Source organism: Bufo gargarizans, chromosome 2, assembly GCF_014858855.1.
Source record: "Bufo gargarizans isolate SCDJY-AF-19 chromosome 2, ASM1485885v1, whole genome shotgun sequence".
Taxonomy (NCBI): domain Eukaryota; kingdom Metazoa; phylum Chordata; class Amphibia; order Anura; family Bufonidae; genus Bufo; species Bufo gargarizans.
This window is the reverse complement of record NC_058081.1, coordinates 191,696,294-191,716,228: the sequence shown is the minus strand read 5'-3', so window position 1 is coordinate 191,716,228 and position 19,935 is coordinate 191,696,294. Positions and strand designations below refer to the sequence as shown.

The 19,935-nt window shown below is 41.7% G+C and overlaps 1 protein-coding gene across 2 annotated transcripts in view; it reads right to left on the bottom strand.

Moving 5' to 3' along the window:
• VPS13C (vacuolar protein sorting 13 homolog C) overlaps positions 1-19,935 on the bottom strand; it is a 355,707-nt gene that overhangs the window by 289,233 nt on the left and 46,539 nt on the right. For both annotated transcript variants that reach the window (XM_044279821.1, XM_044279822.1), the window contains exons 5-6: positions 16,956-17,057; positions 2,263-2,372 (exon numbers count right to left, since the gene is read on the bottom strand). In XM_044279821.1, the coding sequence (XP_044135756.1) occupies positions 2,263-2,372; positions 16,956-17,057 (212 nt within the window). The remainder of the gene's footprint in view (positions 1-2,262; positions 2,373-16,955; positions 17,058-19,935) is intronic.

The following is a 19,935-nucleotide window of genomic DNA, read 5'->3' as shown; positions in this document are numbered from 1 at the left end:
GTACTTGACCCCCAATAGACTAGCCCACTGTTCACCTGGCTATTCCCCATTATGTTGGAGGAAGTGCGGGTCAGTTGGTACCCCCTTACATATGTGGTGGGAGTGCCCTTACACTAGAAAATTTTGGCACGCGATGGAAGCTCTAGTCCGGAAGGTCACGGATTCATCTATCAATTTGACCCCTGCTCTTACCATTTTGGGAATAGGCTTAGAAGTCATTCCTTCCAAGATGAGATGGGTAACGGCTCATTTGATTGAGCTCATTCTGTACGCATACGATGTCTTAATAACTGGATGCTTTGGTTATCTAGTCCCTATGCTGATCCCTTGCCGGAATGTCTTTGGTGACTCAGGTACATTTGGGGGTTGTGGGGTTGAACTGGGGAGGGCGAGGTTTGAGGCATAGGTGGGGACCTGCATATAAGGCTACAACACTTACCTCAACGTGGGCAAGATTATTGTGAGATTTCTTGTGAGATATATTGGGACCTCTTTTTTGTTTTTGTTTATGTTTTCTGTTCTGTGCTTTATGTATGTTCTCTACCTGAAAAATGTACTTTGATATGTTTCGCACTGTGATATTATGTCATGAAGGGCATACATGTACTGTATTATGCAAAGTACTCAATAAAAAATTATTGAACTATAAGATAGGGCCAGGGGCTATCCATAGTATTTAGTATATTGGGCAGACTAGATGGGCCAAATGGTTCTTATCTGCCAACACATTCCATGTTTCTATATGTGTAATTTTTTTGGTAAATAAATTCCATTAATCCATTCACAATGTCATGCTCTTCCAGAGGTTTTTGTAAGATTATTGGTCAGTTTCTCCGCCTACAAGATATTATCACAGATGCTTGGTTTACTTTTGCAGTTCTCAAAACTGAATTTGACTCAGCAGAGATCACATGCCTCTTATTCACAGCAAAAATGTTATAACATGAACAGAGTTGAGAAAAAGACTTTAATCCTAACTTCTACAAACCTATGAATGCAGAATCAAACTAATATGAAAAGTTGTTATTCTAAAAATCTTCATCTACTTGCATATTATACGTTATACCAGCAAGAATTAGTCCTTATGTAGAAAACGGATTTAAATCAAGCCTTACTGACTAGTGATTTAAATCAAATCCACCCTGGAAGAAAGACATTTATAATACTAGGTTACTGGCAGTGATCGTTTTCTAGACCAGTACTTCTCAAACTGTGAGGTGGCACCACTGGTGAAGAACTCCTAAGTTGCTTCTGAGACACCATAGTGAGGGAGTACTGAACAAAGAAAGATGACGGTATATGCAGCACAGACCTCTCTACAGCTGCACCAACTACTGGTTTAGCAACATTACTGACGCTGTAAAGAACTTGCCATGGACTGAAAAAGTGGTATGGCAAAAAAAGTGAGCACACCTACCAACGATTATGCAATGATACTTTATTAAATCACCAAAACCGGACCATGTACCAACACATAAAATCATTTAAAAACATACTGAAAACATAGGAGGGCTGCCATGTAATTCACCTATCCATACACGTCGGGTGCTTTACACATCCCCCTATTCGGGCCACAGAACTTATATATTGCAGTATCATTATCATTTGCTTATTGTGGGTCATTTATCTGGTACTCGTGTCTTATTTACATATCTTGTTCTATTGTACTGTGGTGGTGTTATTTCTCTTCCCAGGGGGATGGTGTATGGATGGGTGCCTTACATGGCGGCCCTCCTATGTGTTCAGTATGTTTTTAAATGATTTTGTGTGTTGGTACATTATCAGTTTTTTGTGATTTAATCATTTAATCAGTGTATCATTGCATATTAGTTTGTAGGTGTGCTAACTTTTTATTGCCATACCACTTGCTTGGCCTTGTTCATATTATATTTACTATGGTTGTGTAGTACCCCCTTGTTTTTTATTTTCTGTTTCATCTTGAACTTGCCATGGACTACAACCAATGGAGAGGGCCAGCCCTGTCCATGTTCTGGCTGGTAAGGCCCCAGTAGAAATATGTTGAAAAGCCCTGGTACATACTATACAGCAAGTAATATACAGATGTTTTGCTTCTGCTATGGTGTAAAAAAAATAAATAAAATAGTTAAAATTAAGCATTCTTATTGTACACAACAGGGCGCATACCTACAGTAAATATTTTTTTCCTTTTTAGTTGGATAATATTTAATGTGTTACATATTTAGCCAGGATACCGATTTAATGACACAGCATACCATACATACGGTAGTTCTGACTACTTACATCATCTTCATATCGGATGTGTATGTTTGTGATTTTGACCTGCAGATTCTTGATAACCTGTGCAGCCAGCTTTTCAAGAAAAGTATCTTTCTTCTCCTCTTTTGGCTTATCTTGAAAAACAAACACATACAACCAAGAAGTAGTCAATGACAGAGTCATCCGCATGGTTCACATGACTATGATGCTACACCACTAAAAAGCTAATAAAGAGTTGGTACAAGAAATGGCAGCTAAATGAAATCAGCGTACATAACATATCTATGCCCTGATGAACGAGCATGATCTTACCTTAAGTTTTCAGAAACTCCTCAAAAATTTTACGTAGGATTATATACTCATAAGGGCAATTCTTTGGGACACTGAGGGGGGGGAAACAGGCGTGTCTATTTGTTAGTCTGGAGAAATTTATTCAAAATAGCCTTGTGAAAAACATCTTCATGGCTTTTCTTTCAGTCACATGCATGCATTGTACTTAGGGAAGTAAGACTGCTTGCTTGGTCTCTCAATGCAGACAGAAAAGTTAGGGGGAAGGTCTCTGCTGCAGCAAGCTGCTTCCCTGCCAAAAAGAAAGCAGCCATTTAAAGGGGTTGTCTGGTTACCACTATTGATAACATATCCTCAGGATAGGTCATCAGGCTGACCACTGATCAGCTGTTTGAAGAGAACACAGCAAGCTCTGCGTTCTCTTGACTATTTGTCGATGGCGAGTAGGTGTAATTACAGCTCCTTCATTGCATTCACTTGAATGGCAGCAGTTGTAGTTACACTCCATCTCATTCAAGTAGATGGGACGAAGGAGGTAAACAGTGAAAAGAATGCAGAGCTTGCAGAAGGATATTGATGAGGATAAGACATAAATATCAGTAACCAGACAACCCCTCTAAAGGGGCTCCTCCTGCTCAGGGTAGGTCATTAGTATCTGATCGGGGGGGGGGGGGGGGGGGAACTGACTGACTCCCGATACCCATTAACTGCATAAAAAGTCCATGGTGGGCGCTGCTACCTCCTCGCAGCTTACTGTAGGGCATTGGCATCACGTTCATCAGTCACATGGCCTAGGCACAGCTCCGTCCTATTCAAGTAAATAGGGCTGAGCTGTGATAACCAGCACTGCCGCTATCCAGATGGTAAGATGCAAGGAGGCCTCAGCATCTTCAAACAGCTAAATTAATGGGGGTGCCAGAAGTCAGCCCCCTCCGATCATGTACTGATAACCACTTTAGAGTAGAGGTCGCCGTACATGTATGGTGGATGTAGTTGCTTTAAATAGGTCACCCTCTCTGCAGTGAATCAAGCACCATGGCTGCTGGGTACCTGCTGGGCTAATGTCTGCAATTGGCAATAACGCCAATTATAGACATTTAACCCCAGGGCTGGAATGACAACAGTGATTGGGGAGCTGTCGATTCCCTGTGATAGGTTCAGTCTCTCTGGTGGGATCCAAGGCTTCCATGGCTATCTTGCTATGGAGAACCCTCAATTCCCCATAATAAAAATAAACAAACAATAAAAAAACAAAACATCATAGACATTGCAGAGTAACAAAACACCCATATTGGGGGGGGGGGGGGGGGGGGAATCAAAATTGCCGATTCATCATGTTTTTTGTCGCTTCAACTCCCCCAAAAAATTGAATACAAATTGATCAAACACAACCCACAACCTAAAATGATAATCACTGAGAAGTATAGTACATCACCCCACACAAAATGAGCCCTCATACAACTCGAGACCTAAAAATAAAAAGTTATGGGCTCCAGAATATGACAAACAAAAAAAATTAAAAGGTAATAAAGCAGTTTTACGGGGTATGGAAACCCAGTAAAAACAAGACTCAAAACTGTGGTGGAATTGCCTTTTTTCCAATTTCATCCCATTTGGAATTTGTTCCAGCTTCTCACTACAATATAAAGGGCACTGCTACACAACAACACTGCTTGCGCGACCATCAAGGCCAGGTTCACCGAGTAGAATCCCATAGAAATTAATAGGATCACTGTGCCCATCGCAAGAAATACAGCAGTGTTGCTATCCATGTAGTCGTACCCTAAATGATATTAGAAAGTGTAACTTGTCCCGCAAAAAACAAGCCCTCATACATGTATGTGAATGGAAAATTTAGTTATGGCAGGGAGTGAAAAATAAAAGCCAAAAATGTAAAGTTGCCAAGTGTTAAATGCACTGAGGGAGGGGAAATAGAGGAGGCAAAAAAAAAAATATCATGAGAACACAATAGGACGTTAAATAACAAGGACCACCTCGACAAACATGTATTTGCAGTTGATTAAAGACAGTTAACAATCATGCAGACATTTTTGGTTATATAAGGAAGTTCGGTTCATCAGCATGTAATCCACTCAGCCAGAGAGTGGGTATCATTCTGTATTTGCTTTTTCCCCATCTACATGTACTGGGAAGGATATATAGGGGTGAGACTAAATGAAAGCTCTAGGGAATGAGAAACTAGGTGACTTAAAAGGACCATCTCAACATGTAAAAGTTATGTTATGTGAATACAACAATTAAATAACTTTTTACTTGACTTCTGCATGTAAAAGCATGCTTACTATAGAAAGCAGCGTACCCACCTTTTTTATCATCATGAACCCTAAAACGTTTCCTAAAAGATTTGTGCTTTTTACGTTTGGGTCCTTCATAATGAAAGCATAGGTATAAGAAAAGCATAAAAAGGGTTAGTAAAAGACCCCCATAAAATTTGATATGAGAGGAAAGCAAACAAACAATTACATCACGGACGTACACACATACAAGTGATTTTCATGCGAGCATAACCAAAAAGCACGAGCCTAATAAAAAAAAAAAATGTTAAAAATAATTTTTACTTAAACAATGATATTGCAATGACAGTCCACTTACGGTAAAATGTGTGCTAACAAACAATACACATGCATTTTTTTTTTTAAACAAAAATCTACTGTTGTGTTTTACAAAGCAATGAAAGTATAGAAAATGTAAAAGCACAAATTGAAAAATGTATTTTCCCTGATATAATTTAAAAGAAGTGCCCAAGAAAAAGTAGTTACCGGTATATTTCAGTCATTGTAGAGAAATTGACTTTTGGGGGCCACACTAAAAACGCCGAGTCTGGAGTCACAATGGTGTATCAAAAGACTGATAATTAAAATACTCAATAAGCAATAAAAGGCAACTTCTTACCAGATGAACTGTACATTACAAATGAGAAAAAAAAATTCTGGTAATACTTAAAAAATTCTAAAAGATATCCCATGACATTCAAGAGTTTGCCAGGTTTCTGACAGCTTATACGCCATTCCTCACCCTGTCTCTGAGAATGATCCTATCTCGAGTGGGTCTAAAGGTAGGGAACTGTAAAGGGGAAACATTCGGTCCCCTGTTCCTTATAATCTCTCTGTATCAAGTTGGTCTACTCCCACCAATCATCAACAATGATCTGAGCCATTCGGACACTTGCGTAGTAAACAGCATTTGCCACCAGCAGGATAATATCAAGAATCAGAGAGATGGGATGTAGCTACTTATTTTCTGACAAAACCTATAGGTATAGGAGCAGGTCCAGATTTCATACCAAAAGGTCTGTTTAGCAGGAAGGAAAGGAAGGCGTCTGGCATTTAGAGCAGGTTCTATTCCTATAACGTTTTGGAGATGCAGATATGTTGAAACCATAAACTGCTCTACTACGCTACATTTTGGATCATATTTCTCACCAGCACTTAATATAGTTTTGGCTATCTCTTGATCCTGGTTATAGCAATTAAATGGTGAAGCCTTTTAAACCCCGTTTCGTTAGAGGTGTCTTGCTCTGAACTAAGGTCAGTAACATTTCTGAAAATCAATGTTGGTAGCCTCCTTGAAGATGTTTGAACTGGTCTTCTAATGAGCAAGACTTGAAGCCAACTAGGGTCATTGCTTTCTCAACCTCTCTTATGGGTGAGAAAACAGACAGCTACCATTTCTGATGCCAAAAGGGATACTTGACCTGAAGGAGACCTGCCCTAAAGCTGAACCAGCATAAGCTACCAGGATCAATTAGTACATGAAAAAAAAATAAAAAATTTCAACAGCACGCACCCTGAAGTCACCAGCCTATCTCCTGGTGACTTCAGGGTGCGTGCTGTTGAATTTTTTTATTTTTTTTTAGTGCTTCAAAAACAACATTATCTACCCTGTGCTCTGATAATGGATTGACCGTACTGTAAGTGATGTGGTTGGCAGAGTTTGGTTTAGTACGGTAATAATAATGTTTGGCATCGATTTGTGTTTCCATTTATTTTAGTTAACCTAACTAGGGGGAAACCGTTGACTGTTTAAAGTATATATAATGCATTTAAAAAGTCTTCAGACCCTTTCACTTTTTTTAAATTTTATTACCGTATGTTGCAGCCTTGTGCTAAATAAAAGAGAAAAAAAAAAAAAGGTTCGCACACCTGGATTTGGGGATATTCTGTCATTCCTATCAGCAAATCCTCTTAAGCTCTGTCAGGTTGCATGAGGACCATCAGTGGAAAGCAATTTTCAGGTCTCTCCAGGGATGTTCGATTGGATTAAAGTTAGGGCTCTGGCTTGGCAACTGTCCTGAGTTTTCTCAGATATGCTCTTAGGCTCACCGTCTGGTTGGAAGGTAAACCTTTGGACCAGTCTGAGGTCCAGAGCATTCTGGATCAGGTTTTCATTAAGAATATATCTCTATACTTTGCGTCATTTAGCTTTCCCTCAACCCTCACAAAAGTATCCCTGTCTCAGCCGATTTATAAAAAAAAAAAAAAACACAACACACACACCCTCACAGCATTTTGCTGCCACCACCATGGTTCACTACAGGGATGGTATTGGGAAGATGAAGAGCATTTCCTGGTTTCCTCCAGACATGACTCCTGGAATTGAGGCTAAAAAGTTCAATACAGGTTTTATCAGACCAGAGAATTTTATTTTACACAGTCTGAGAGTCCTTTAGGTGCTTTTTTTGTCTACTGAAAACAGGCTTTCATGTGCCTTTTACTGAGGAAAGGCTTATTTCTGGCCACTCTCCCATAAAGCCTAGATTGGTGGAACACTGCAGTGATCGTCACACAGGATCTTTGGATGAGCCCTGGTTGTTCCAAACGTCTTCCATTTAAACATTATGGAAGTCATTAGGCTCTTTGGAACAGTCAGTGCAGCAAAAAAGTTTCATGTACCCTTCTCCAGATCTGTGCCTCTGCACAATCATGTCTGAGCGTTACAGGTAGTTCATTATTCGTCATGGCTTGGTTTTTGTTTCGATATTCATTGTGAGCCATGAGGCGGTGTCTTTCCAAATCACGACCAATCAACGGAATTTACAACAAGTTGACTGAAGTCAACTTGTAGAAACATCTCTAGGATGATTAAGAGAAATGTGAGGCCACCAGAGCTAAAGTGCAAGTGTTATAGCAAAGGGTCTAAAAACTTATGATCATGCAAAATTTTAGTTTTTACTCATTATGGGGTATTCAGCATAAATGAAATCAGGGGAAAAAAAAATCCAGATGTATTAAACCGGTGATTTTTCACACAGTATTCTAGTCACTCAGTAGTCTAGGAGAGGGGAGGCTCCAAATGGCTGAGAGCTGTAATAGCAATTTCACTAGGAGGTGGTGCTGCTATATGGAAGAGAGAAAAAAGGTTGTCTCCTGTCATATTTGCTGTAGTTGCTGTGTCAGCCTGGTTGGGAAGGGACACTGTGGCTGCAGACGGCATGTTGGATCTGCACCACAGTCCCCATTGTTAGGATGGCTGGAGGGTCTTGAATAAGAGGTCTGGAGAGGTGTGTCACTTCAGAAATGAGAGGCGCAGAATACCTAAAGAACACACATGTTAGTGTGGTTCAGAGTCTCCGGCACCCCTGATTGCAAGCAGCTGCCCCAAAGTTAACTCTGTATTTGGATTATTAGTCACTGAAGTCATGTGTGAAAGACGTTCATGAAAGTTTGCAACGTAACTTTATGTTAAAGTATTGGGCCCTCTGTGAAAGACTGTCAACCATAAAAGCAGTGAACCTCTTTGTATCCTCCACGTAAAACCACTATCCTTGTGTACTTGACTGCAGGAAGACTAATGTGACTTCTTACCTCTGCCTGCCTATTACTAGCTGAACTGAAGTTTGGGTGGCCACAACAGCAGTTTCAGCCACAGTCTGCAGCGGGCCCCCTAGACGTTATGAAGTCCATATGGCTTAACATGCCATAAGGACACAGGATTTCTAGGGTACAGTGGTTTCAGTAAAGTTAAACTTCAAATTTGGTCAAGCCAATGAACGTTTTCTCTTCTAGTTATAAGTAGTTATAGGTCATCAACATTAAAAGCCTGGAAAACCCCTTTAAATGGTTGATGATGATCATCAGGAGAGAGATGGGGTAGAGCACTTCAAAATGGATACAGAATAAATGGTGTGTTAGGCTCTCTCCTTCATCCCTCCCACTGCTTGCCTGTCTGCATCTCTGCAAGCAGCCAGAGTGTACTTTGTAAAGAGGGATGTGTTGCCCAGAAACAATGGTTTTCTACAGGGACAAGTGATTGCAGTAGTGATCACTCGTCCCCATACAGTGGAGGTGATCGCTGCATGTAACTGCAGTCCTCACCTCCGATCACGATCAAGCAGCTATTGAGAACATTCAGTTCAATCCCAATAATTCCCTGTACTTGGGTCTTTTCACACTGCACAGTAGTTGACCTGGCCCATGGGCCCTTATTCACCAGACAGAGGGCCTTGTGACTTTCATTTGACTGGGATACATCAGGGTTGTTGTTTTTGTTTTGTTTCACCTGCCTCTGCTAGATGCATTTGGCTACAGGATAACACCTTTCATTTTGGGGTCTTTGTCCTTCAACAAGGAAAGGGTAAACAGCTAGCTGAGGTATAAGGGAGTAATAGAAACTCAATAATAGGGGCAAGGAAAGGGTTAACGGACAGAAATGGGTTAACCTTCAATATGAATAGGAAGGGAAAGGTTTAATTAATGGAAAGGGTTAATGCTCGTTTAGGGGGAAATAGGCAGGGAAAGTGTTAATGTAACGTTACTTAACCAAGGATCATGCATTCCTCCAACCACAGTTCCCTTACCCTGGGTTCACACCTGAGCGTTTTACAGCGCGTTCCTACGCGCTGTAAAACGCACAACAGGCAAGAACCAATGATTCCCTATGGGAAGGGTTCACACCTGGGCGTTTTACAGCGCGTACGATCGCGCTGTAAAACACCCGACGCTCAAACAAGTACAGGAGCTTTTTTTGGCACGTTTGACGCGCGTTTGGGCCATAGACTCTTTGGACAACACTGCTGTCAATCACTCAAACGCGCGTTCACTATTAAAAAAACAGTGCATAAAACGCGCGACAAAACCGCGCATAGAAACGCGCGTTTGAGAAACGCCTAGGTGTGAACCCAGCGTAAAGGTTTCCTCTAGGGAACTGCTGGGGGTGACAGAGTTGGGGGTGTGCCATTTTCATAGTGACTGGTCTGATAATAGGAATGAGGCACTGAACCAAAACAAATAGTCGATTTTAAATAAATTTTAACACCCATTGTTAAGTGTTTTGTACATTTGTTTTCATAATTTAGGTTTTGGTGGTTTTGCTTGGGAGTGAGAAACCTTTACACATAACAGTGATAAAGCCAGATATACAGCGAGTACGTTTTTAAACCTGTACTGGAAAATAGGGTGGTGAGAAGTACCCGAAGAGGACAGGATACTGCAGGGGCACAGCCTGGTTGTTCTGGTACCTTGTGTCCTCTGGAAGAAGGCTGGGCTGCACCAAGTGCCACTAGACGCTTCAAGTGTAGATGAGAAGCTCCGGTGCAAAGGGCTTTCTCGGCATCAGTCATCTCTAGTAAGTGCTCTTTTTTCTTTTGGAAAATAGGATGGCGCAGATATGACAAGCTTTACTGCAAAGTCAATATAAATGTGCGCATATCCATGGATTAAGATAATGGGAGTGATTTATCAATAGTGTTGAAAGGTGCATGTATTTATTAATATGTCAAAATTGCAAATTGCACCGAATTTATCAAAAAGGCACAAGTGTAATGATAAACCTGAGTCAACGTGCTAGGCAATTCCACGGGCCTGGGTCCCAACCAGCAGTTTTCCCAGAGTGGGACCAGCACCTATGCCGAGAATGGAGCGGGGAGAGTGGTGGCTGGAGGACGCCGGCCACAGCTCCCATTAATTTCTAGGGGGAGGACGGAAATACCCGAGCCAGCACCCGGCTATTTTCGGTGGCCCCATAGAAATGAACGGAGGGTGGCTGCGTAGCGATATGCCCCCATTGTCTGTGATGAAACAACCCCTTTAAATTTCCTTGTATAGGTCTAATTATCCTCCCGGGAGATTAATGAACCTTCCTGGGGCATAATTTTCCAGCGGTGGGCTCAATCACCAAAACTGACCAGGACATTACCAGCCACGTTGCACAAGGCCTCAGGTACCAAACTGCAATTTTCTCCATGCCTGGATTTTAGGTCCTGGGGGGTTGTCAAAGGGCTTAGTGGGCAGCAGGAGGTAGCTTCAACCCAGCAGAGGCAAACCATGCCAGACAAGGTGCTTACTCCCTGGTTTAAAGTGGTTTTCCACTTTAGTGTGCGAGTGTTTTACACCAATGACCTACCATCAGGCTAAGTCATCAGTATGGTATTGGTGGGTGTCCGACTCCCTGCACTCCTACCAATCAGCTGTTTGAAGAGGTCACTGCACTCCAATGAGCACTGTGGCCTCCTCACAGCTTATCAAGCACAGTGCTAACAGCAGCTGTGCTTGATATCGTAGCTCAGTCCCATTCTGCGCCTAGGTTGTGTAATCTATGAACATGATGTCACTGGCTTAGGAAGAGATCACGATGTTCACTGAAGCGCCAGGGCCTCTTCAAACAGCTCATCGGAGGTGGCGTCGGGAGTTGGACCCCCAGTGATCACACACTAATAACATATCCTAAAAATAGGTCATCAGTATAAAAACACTTTGGAAAAAACTTTTAATCTTCTATAATTTGACTGGGGCATAATTAGAAAAAGCTGGGCACCCTAGCAAATTTCAGATTCCCCACCCACCTCACCATGTGTTCACTGGGTCAGTTTTTTTTTTTTTTTTTTTTTACACGTTTTACTACTTTTGCATAAGGATAGCAAATTTCATGAAAAAAAAAAAAAAAAAAAAAAAAAAAAAAGGGACAGGGTCGGAACAGTGTAAAATTTAAACTAAACGGATGTTTGTGTGAAAATGGAGCTAGAGTTCAGTGTAACATATTTTATGCCGTCATCCGAACACTGAAATATCTGAATCATGGCGTCAATTAATTTCCTAATTAAGAGCAGTAGGGGTGAGCAGATGGGCAAGCACTCATCATCACTCAAGAATTTGAAATCAATCATACTCGTAGGTTACCCCTTCCCCTACGATCCTGTACAGTAGCCACACAGTAGAGGATCTATATCTCATTCCTCTCCTTGCAACCCATCAGTACTTCCCCCACAGGACCATAGCCAGCTGAGGATGGGGACTGTTTTACCCTGCTTCCTCAATGTATAGCAGCTAGTGATCTGAGCCACATCTTCTTTTAAAGGCTGCAAAGTACTGTATTTTTCACCCTGTAAGACGCACCTCCCCACACAATGGAGGGAAAATTTCAGCGTGTATTATAGGGCAAATACTAATGAGCAATTCCATTATGGAAGTGCTCATTAGTACAGGAGGACCGGGAAGCTGTGAATGCAGAGCTCCCCAGGCTCAGTACTAACCGCTTCCTTATCCTCGGTCACTCGCTGTGCTTTGACTGCGCACAGCGTGAGCATGGCGGCTTGCTGTACTAAGAGTGTAGATGTGAGAAGCAGTGGTATCTGGAGCAGGAGAGGGGGGGGGTGTCACTTAGATCAGAGGTTTGATCTGAGGTCCGCTTGCGGTTTATTTGCATTGGGGGGTCTTAATGGTGGGGGTTCTTATTCACATTGGGGCTGTGATCTGGTTGGGGATCTGAGCCAAAGTCTGAATAACATTGTGGGTCCGATTGTGGCTCTGAGGCGAGGTCTCATTAAGACTGGGGGGTTCGATTGGGGCTCTTAGGTCTGATTATAAAAGTTTGTTCTTCTTGTCCTCCTCTAAAACCTAGGTGCGCCTTAGGCCTCATGCACAGGACCGTATTTTGTTTCAGTGTCCGTTCCGTTTTTTTTTTTGCGGATAGGATGCGGACCCATTCATTTCAATAGGTCCGCAAAAAACGTGTGCTGTCCGCATCAGTATGTCCGTTCCGTTGCTCCGCCAAAAAAAATAGTGCAAAATAGGCATTATTACAATGGATCCGCAAAAAAAAAAAAAAAAAGCCATACGGAACGGCATCCGTTTTTTTTTGCGGACCGCAAAACACATACGGTCATGTGCACGTAGCCTTATAGGGCGAAAAATACAGGAATACTTGCAGATCTCACTCCTGACCCAGTTTCTAAAAGCTCTGTCTCTAGCTGTATGGTTGCTAGCACTGTGATCCTGGTCTTGTTTTAAAGCTCATCTTTAAAACAAGACCCAGCACATATTTCTAGCTGCTATACAGCCCGAGATAGGAGGTTAAAGTAGCCTCCCTTCCATCCAGCTATGGTCTCAGCTACTGGCTTGGCCCCAATGAAACTGCAGGCTCCACAGCAACTGTTACGGTATGCTGTATTTCCACCCCTGCTTTCATTTTACTAGTACAGGTTACCTGCAGAGATGAGTGTCAAATGCGATTTCCAACATGTGCCTCTTTCTTGCAAATTGCAACAACTTTGGACAAACCACTTAAAAAAAATATTCTCACTGTGCAACAGTAACTAGTAAATTACACTACAGATACCAGTCTGTGCTTTTTAGCTCCTACTCCTGTTCTATATCCAAGTTTCCTGTTGGCTTTCGCACCTACAGAAACGTGAAATAATTAGAAACAGTTGCTATGTTTAAAAAATAAATACTTCATTAGTAGTGCCTCAAGGTACGGTACACTGAGCCTACAAATGGAGGCTTTCCAGAGTCATGATCTTTCAGTGACAGAAGGAGAAGGGAATATCAAGCCAAAATTAACACGGAAAATAAGAGAAGAAATCCTCATGGTGACAGCATGATAAAGTTATGTAAATATGATAAATGTAAATCATGGAGGAAATTAATAAAAGTTACATCTTATTGAACAACCACAAATAGTTTATGTTTACAGAAGTCAGGACTCTTCAGGAAAACCATAAGCAATGCAGCTTTTATTTTTCCCTGGTAAACATATGGTATACTGGTACACACTAGTTTTTATGCCTTAGGCAGACTGTGATCGAGACTGCATCACTATGTCCTACAGCTAAAGGGAGCAGAGGCGTAGTAGCACTGTTGACAGTGCTGGGTAGCTCTGACTAGGACTAGTTCTGGAGGACATCAAAACTACAGTTGTTTAGCAATGCAGTTTTTAGCCACACAATTTTTACAGAAGAATATTCTCTTAATGTTTCCTTAGGAGGAAAAAAAAAAAAAAATAAAAAAAAAAAAAAAAAAAAAGCTAAACTGCAGCAATACATTGCCTTGAAAATGTATTCATTCCAAATTTTTATTTATTAAAAATTCTAAAAAACCATGTATCATTTTCACACATGCTTGCTACTTTGTGTTGGTCTATCACATAAAATCTCAAAATACACGGATGATGAAATGGGAGGGCGATTTGGGAACCATTTCCAAAGATCAGTGGGAGGATATATTGGAGGCGGTTACTAAAGTGTGCTTAAAGGGAACCTGTCACCAGTTTTATGGTGTCCTAACTAAGGGCAACATAAATAAGTGACTGATTCTCTTAGCAAAATGCTGGGTCACTTTCTTTAATTGACCCAGTCAATCTGCCAACATCTTGTATTGAAAAGCTCCAGCTGATAATGATGAGTCATGAATATTCATGAGCCCCCGACTCTCCCCGCCCACCTGCTGCTGAGTGACAGTTTGTTTCCATAGGAATCAGCAGCAGGTGGGCAGGGGAGTGGCTATAGCTCTGAATTAAATATACGCTGGACTCAATGACATCACGCTGGACTCCAATCAGCTCATTAGCATGCGGCATGCAGCATCTTAGTGTGTATATTATGAGGTAACCATCTGTCACACCAGTAAGTGAATACATCCAAGGTACTTTTTAGCAGTTAATGATTGTGTATAATTAGTTAGATTATAATCAAATATCCACATGACAGGTTCCCTTTAAGTGAGCAGGGTAAATTGTCACAACTCTTTATCATCCACAGAGTGTACAAAACGCCGGTATTTTTACGGATGGTTGGTGTTAGGTCTGATGACAAGTGTCCGAAATGTTCGGAGGAGGGAGCGGACCTGTTGCATATGCTTTGGTCTTGTCCAGTGATGGGTAGATATTGGGATGAGGTGCTGATCCTGATTAATAACAACTTGGCGATTGGATTGCAAAAGGACTCCAAGGTATGTGTGTTGGGCTATGCATCAGAGATTGGTAGGAATGAGCTTGTCAAGGTGGCAGTAGGGAGACTGTTATATGTGGCCAGGAAGTTGGTGGCTCAGCGTTGGATCCAGGGGAGTCCGCCTACAGTTGGCGAATTTGTGCGGAAAGTGCATGACATGTTGACTATGGAGAGATGTGTGTTTGTGAAGAGAGAGACTGTCCTCAGAAATTTGAGAAATTGTGGCATGAATGGTTGTCGCATACTCATATTGTGAGATAGGATAGGGTAGGGGTGTTTGCGCGTTTGTTTACAGTGTGGGGTGGGGGGGGTTTAGACTTATGTTATATGTCTACACTATGTATATTTGCTCATGACCGTGTACACTGTATCTTGATGGATTGCGCCATCATTAGAGGACGTCTTCTGATAGCTCATTTTTCTGTATTTAGTCTGATTATTGAAGAGATAAGTTTACCATAATCGATTAATAAAAACGATTTGATTTAAAAAAAATTAAAAATCTCAATAAAATACATTTAAGTTTGTGGGTGTTACGTGGAAAATGGGAAAGTTCATATGCAGTCTCTCACCCCATCACAATGCAGGAAGAGATGGTATACAGCGCCCCACAGTGTCTGTGTGTATATTGGTGCTATCCAGCCTTATCTAAACTACCAGCAGCATTGGCGGCACAGAATACGTATGCAATACTGCTGCAGTAATCTGTCCGGCAAAATACTGGTATTTATGCTGGAAACATGATACACCCTTATATAGTAAACAAGATCGTTCACGCACCAGCAGTGTCTAGCATACGTCGGAACAGAATACTGGAATCATACTGCTGATTTAGTGCCTAATAGAGCTGTAATCATTAAAATCATTTTTTTTTTTTTTTACTGATGACCGATCCTCTAGGAACTCACCAAGTACAGTCAGTGCCTTCGCTTGGTATCACAATTCAGCCCCATTAATTACAATGGGACTGAGCTGCACCTAGGGCAGTGATGGCTAGCCTCTGGCACTCCATCTGTGGTGAAACTACAACTCCCAGCATGCTCCATTCATTTCTATGAAGTTCTAAAAACAGCTAAGCAAGTGTACATCTTGGGAGTTTTAGTTTTACCACAGCTGGAGTGCCAGAGGTTAGCCATCACAGGCCTAGGCCATTTGACCAATTAAAATAATGTCACATGGTCTAGGCTAAGCTGCAATAAGACTGGCACTACTGTGAGCGCCAATGCCTTCTCACACAGCTGATCAGTGAAGTCAGTTAAAAAAATCCTGATAAAAAAAAAAAATAAGATAAATTTGCTGCCGCTCCAGTCCTCTCCATCAGTCTTAGCTCATCTTCCTGCAGCATGCCCATCTACCCATATAAATCAGTGATCTCAGTAGAGTATGACTTGAGAACACTGAGGGTGGAGATTAGCTGCAGCAGTCACATGGGTAGATGGACATGACGCTGCCGCAGCAAAGTAAACAATGACCTGCCGGGTGCTGGAGCAGCACCACATTTATTGGTCCAGTAAAGGTCCTTTTGACATTTTGCCATTTCCTCGATTTAGTCAATTTTGTTGTCAGAAGACCCCTTTAAATTCCTCCTCTACCATTAATGTGATGACATCCATTTTGTTAGTCTGTACAGCAAAGATGGCAAGTGAGCTGCCGGAAGCATCGGCCTATATAAAAGTTTATGATAAGAACTTGATTAAAAAGTAGACACATTCCCTTTATTGAAATGTAGGCTGGTATTTACTGGAAGGTGATAACGACAGGGACAACAGCAGTAATTCAAAGTGGACTCAGGCAACAGAGGCGGAACAGGGTTCAGGGGACTGTCATTATGGAGATAGCTGTGGGCCCAAAAAGGTGGGGCGCTATGATCTTTCAGATATTTATGGCATATCCTGTGCACATGTAACAGAAAGGTCAAAAAAATAAATAAAGGAAATACCTCCAAGGATATGCTGCTTTTTTTTTTTTTACAGAACACATAAAAACTTAAAATCAAATAATTTAATGAATGAACGCTCATATGGAAATGCTGTTTATGGTGTAAAAAATATCATTTATACGCACCAGACTGTTTCTTACTACACATAAAACTCTGTAAGTTGTAATAGTCGCCAAGAACTCCTTCATCCAAAAGGCAAGCAAAAAGGTAACAGAAATGACAAGGACTTTAAGCACCTTATTCGAAGAAACAGATTTTCCTAATCTTCTTAATCTAAGGCAGATAAAAAAACCTTACAGTAACAACAACCTTTTTCAGCAGCTTTCTGTAGAGCCTCATCAATCCTGAGCAGCTCCCTCTGTTTTGCCTCTTGAAGATGCCGTTCTTCTTTTTCTGCATCATATTTCATGCCTGGAGTAAAATTTAAAAACAAGTATATTTTTTTCACATTACACTAAAAAGATCAAATTTATGCATATATTTGCCAAAAAACTGACTCCGTATCATGCCACCTTCAAATGGACAATATTCGGTCAGCAATTTTTGGCTGGTTTTGGCTAAGGCTATATTCACACTCACGTTTGGTGCGGATCCGTTATGGATCTGCACAGACGGATCCGTTCAGATAATACAAACGTCTGCATCCGTTCAGAACAGATCCGTTTGTATTAACTTTAACATAGCCAAGACGGATCAGTCTTGAACACCATTTAAAGTCAATGGAGGACGGATCAGTTTCTTTTGTGCCAGATTGTGTCATAGAAAACGTTTGGCTCAGTTTCGTCAGGCGGACACCAAAACGCTGCAAGCAGCGCTTTGCTGTCTGCCTCTAAAGCGGAATGGAGACGGAACGGAGGCAAACTGATGCATTCTGAGCGGATCCTTTTCCATTCAGAATGCATTAGGGCAAAACTGATCCCTAATGCGAGCCATGAACGGATCTCACAAACGGAAAGCCAAAACGCCAGTGTGAAAGTAGCCTTACAAATACACTATACGGTTCGTGTAAGATAGCCTCAAGTTGTGTCACGTTATTGATGCAGTAAAAAACCACAACAAAACCACATTAAATATGTTGTGCGTCTTCCTGTAGTCATTGCCGTCCTGCGTTGCGATAATTGTCCACATGGTTTTTGAAGGTGAAACACCTTATGTAAGTGCACGCGTTTTTTTACAGTGCAGTTTTGTGGCTTTATTTCTGTATAAGGCCTAGTTCACACTTCAGCGATTTGGTCAACGATTGTGAGCCAACACCTAGAGTGTGTCAAAAAATAAAGAAGGTGCAAATCTTTCCATTAGAGCCAATCCACACAACTGTTTTTGGTCTGCATCCAATACGCATGCGGACCCATTAAAGTGTGTTGTCCGCATCTGTATGTCTGTTCCACCATCTCACAAAAAAGATAGAACATGCCCTATTCTTGTCCATTTTGTGGACAAGAATAAGCACGTTAACACTAGTGTGGGACTTGCAGATGGGAAAGTGCAGGATGCACATTGTTTGTATCCATTTTGCAGATACACTGTTTGCAGACGGCAAAACTGATCCAGTTGTGGGCATGAGTCATTATACCTCATCTCTGTGTAACCGCCACTCTGGTTCTAGCTTACAATCACTGACCAACCAGGGACTGTGTGAAGTAGGCCTAAACAGTTTTATGGCACCTACACACTGATCAGCCATAGCACCGCTGACAGGTGACGTGAACAATGACTCTCACACAACAATTGTCCCCATCAATGGCCAGTTTCAGCTGAGTGTGTCCACTGCGTGAAATATACGCTGTTTGGGAGCATGAATTCCCGTAGTGGGCTCTGCTCTTTTAACCAGACTGTGCGGTGTTATAATGCTGTGTGTCTCTGCCTGACCTCAACTGTAATGAACTTCACTCACAGCATTATGAGAGTACAAAACGTTACAGCTGAGGTCAAGCAGAGATGCACAGCATTATAAATTATAACACTGAGGTCCCGTCAAAGAACAATAACACCCGACATTTTCAGTAGAGATGCTTCAAAACTTATTTCTTACGACTTTTGCATTTGCTCTAAAATTAGTAAATCAGACATTGCATGCGGTTGAGCTTGTTTAACAACACTTGCAAAGATGTAGATGGCTGTGATTCATGGTGGTACCACAATTTTCAATGCAACCAAATTTCCTCATATGGCCCTAACCTTAATTCCTGTACGTTACATGTGTCATTAATGAAACACAGCCAGATTACTTGTCGTAGTCGCAGCCTTGTTTACCATAGGTTACATCACGTCATCTCAAGCTCTTACCAAGGCTTATGGCTAACCAAATGTTGTTCCCATGTGAACCCAGTGAGATGTCGTGACAAGCTAGTTGACTGCAAGTTCACTCTATCAGCTGTTTATTTTCGTCTTTATTTCAGCCACACTGGCAGAGGTTTCAGAACATCACATGTTCGTAATGAGTATTGGATTGCCTCAGGACTGAACTGTTTCTTATGTCCTTACCAAAACAAATGCAGATCAAGTCTCTGAATACCCCAGACATTATCCTGGGATCTTCCAGTTACTGCAATCAAACGTTAGTAAAAATTTTTTTAAAGAGTAGCCTCTCCAATCCTCTGCTGCTCTGGTTTATACCTTCATGGGTCCCCTGCTTGCTGGTCCCGGTCCACATGCAAAACATCTTAGATACACAATAAACCTGCAGGAGCTTTTATGACATCCCATACTAAATCCAGGCATTCATATGTGGTTGGCAAAGCTGTTTTAACTTGTCTGGGAAGGCTTTCTACAAAATTTGGGGATGTCTGTGGGAATCTTTGTCATTTCACACAGAAGAGCATTTGTGAGGCCAATCCCTCATGTTGGACTAGAGGACCTGGATCTAAATCTTGATTCTAGTTCATCCCAAAAGGTGTTGGATGGAATTGAGTTCAGGGGCCAGTCAAGTTAAGTTCTTCCACACCTTGCTTTGTGCACTCAAGCACAGTCATCCATTAGCATTATGCCTCTTCCACCAAGCTTTACAGATGACACAATGAGGTCAGGTAGGTAATGTTCTCCTGGCAATCACTAAACCCAAACTCATCCATCAGACATCACACTCCACAGAAGACATTTCCACTGCTCCAGAGTCCAGCATTGATGTGCGCTATACCACTACATCCAACACTTGTCATTGTGCTTGGTGATGCAAGGTTTGCATGTAGCTGCTAGACAATGTAAACTCTGTTCCATGAAGCACTTGGTGCACAGATGGAGGTTTGAAGTTATTGAGTCAGTAGAGTGTTGGCGAGTTTTATCCACCATT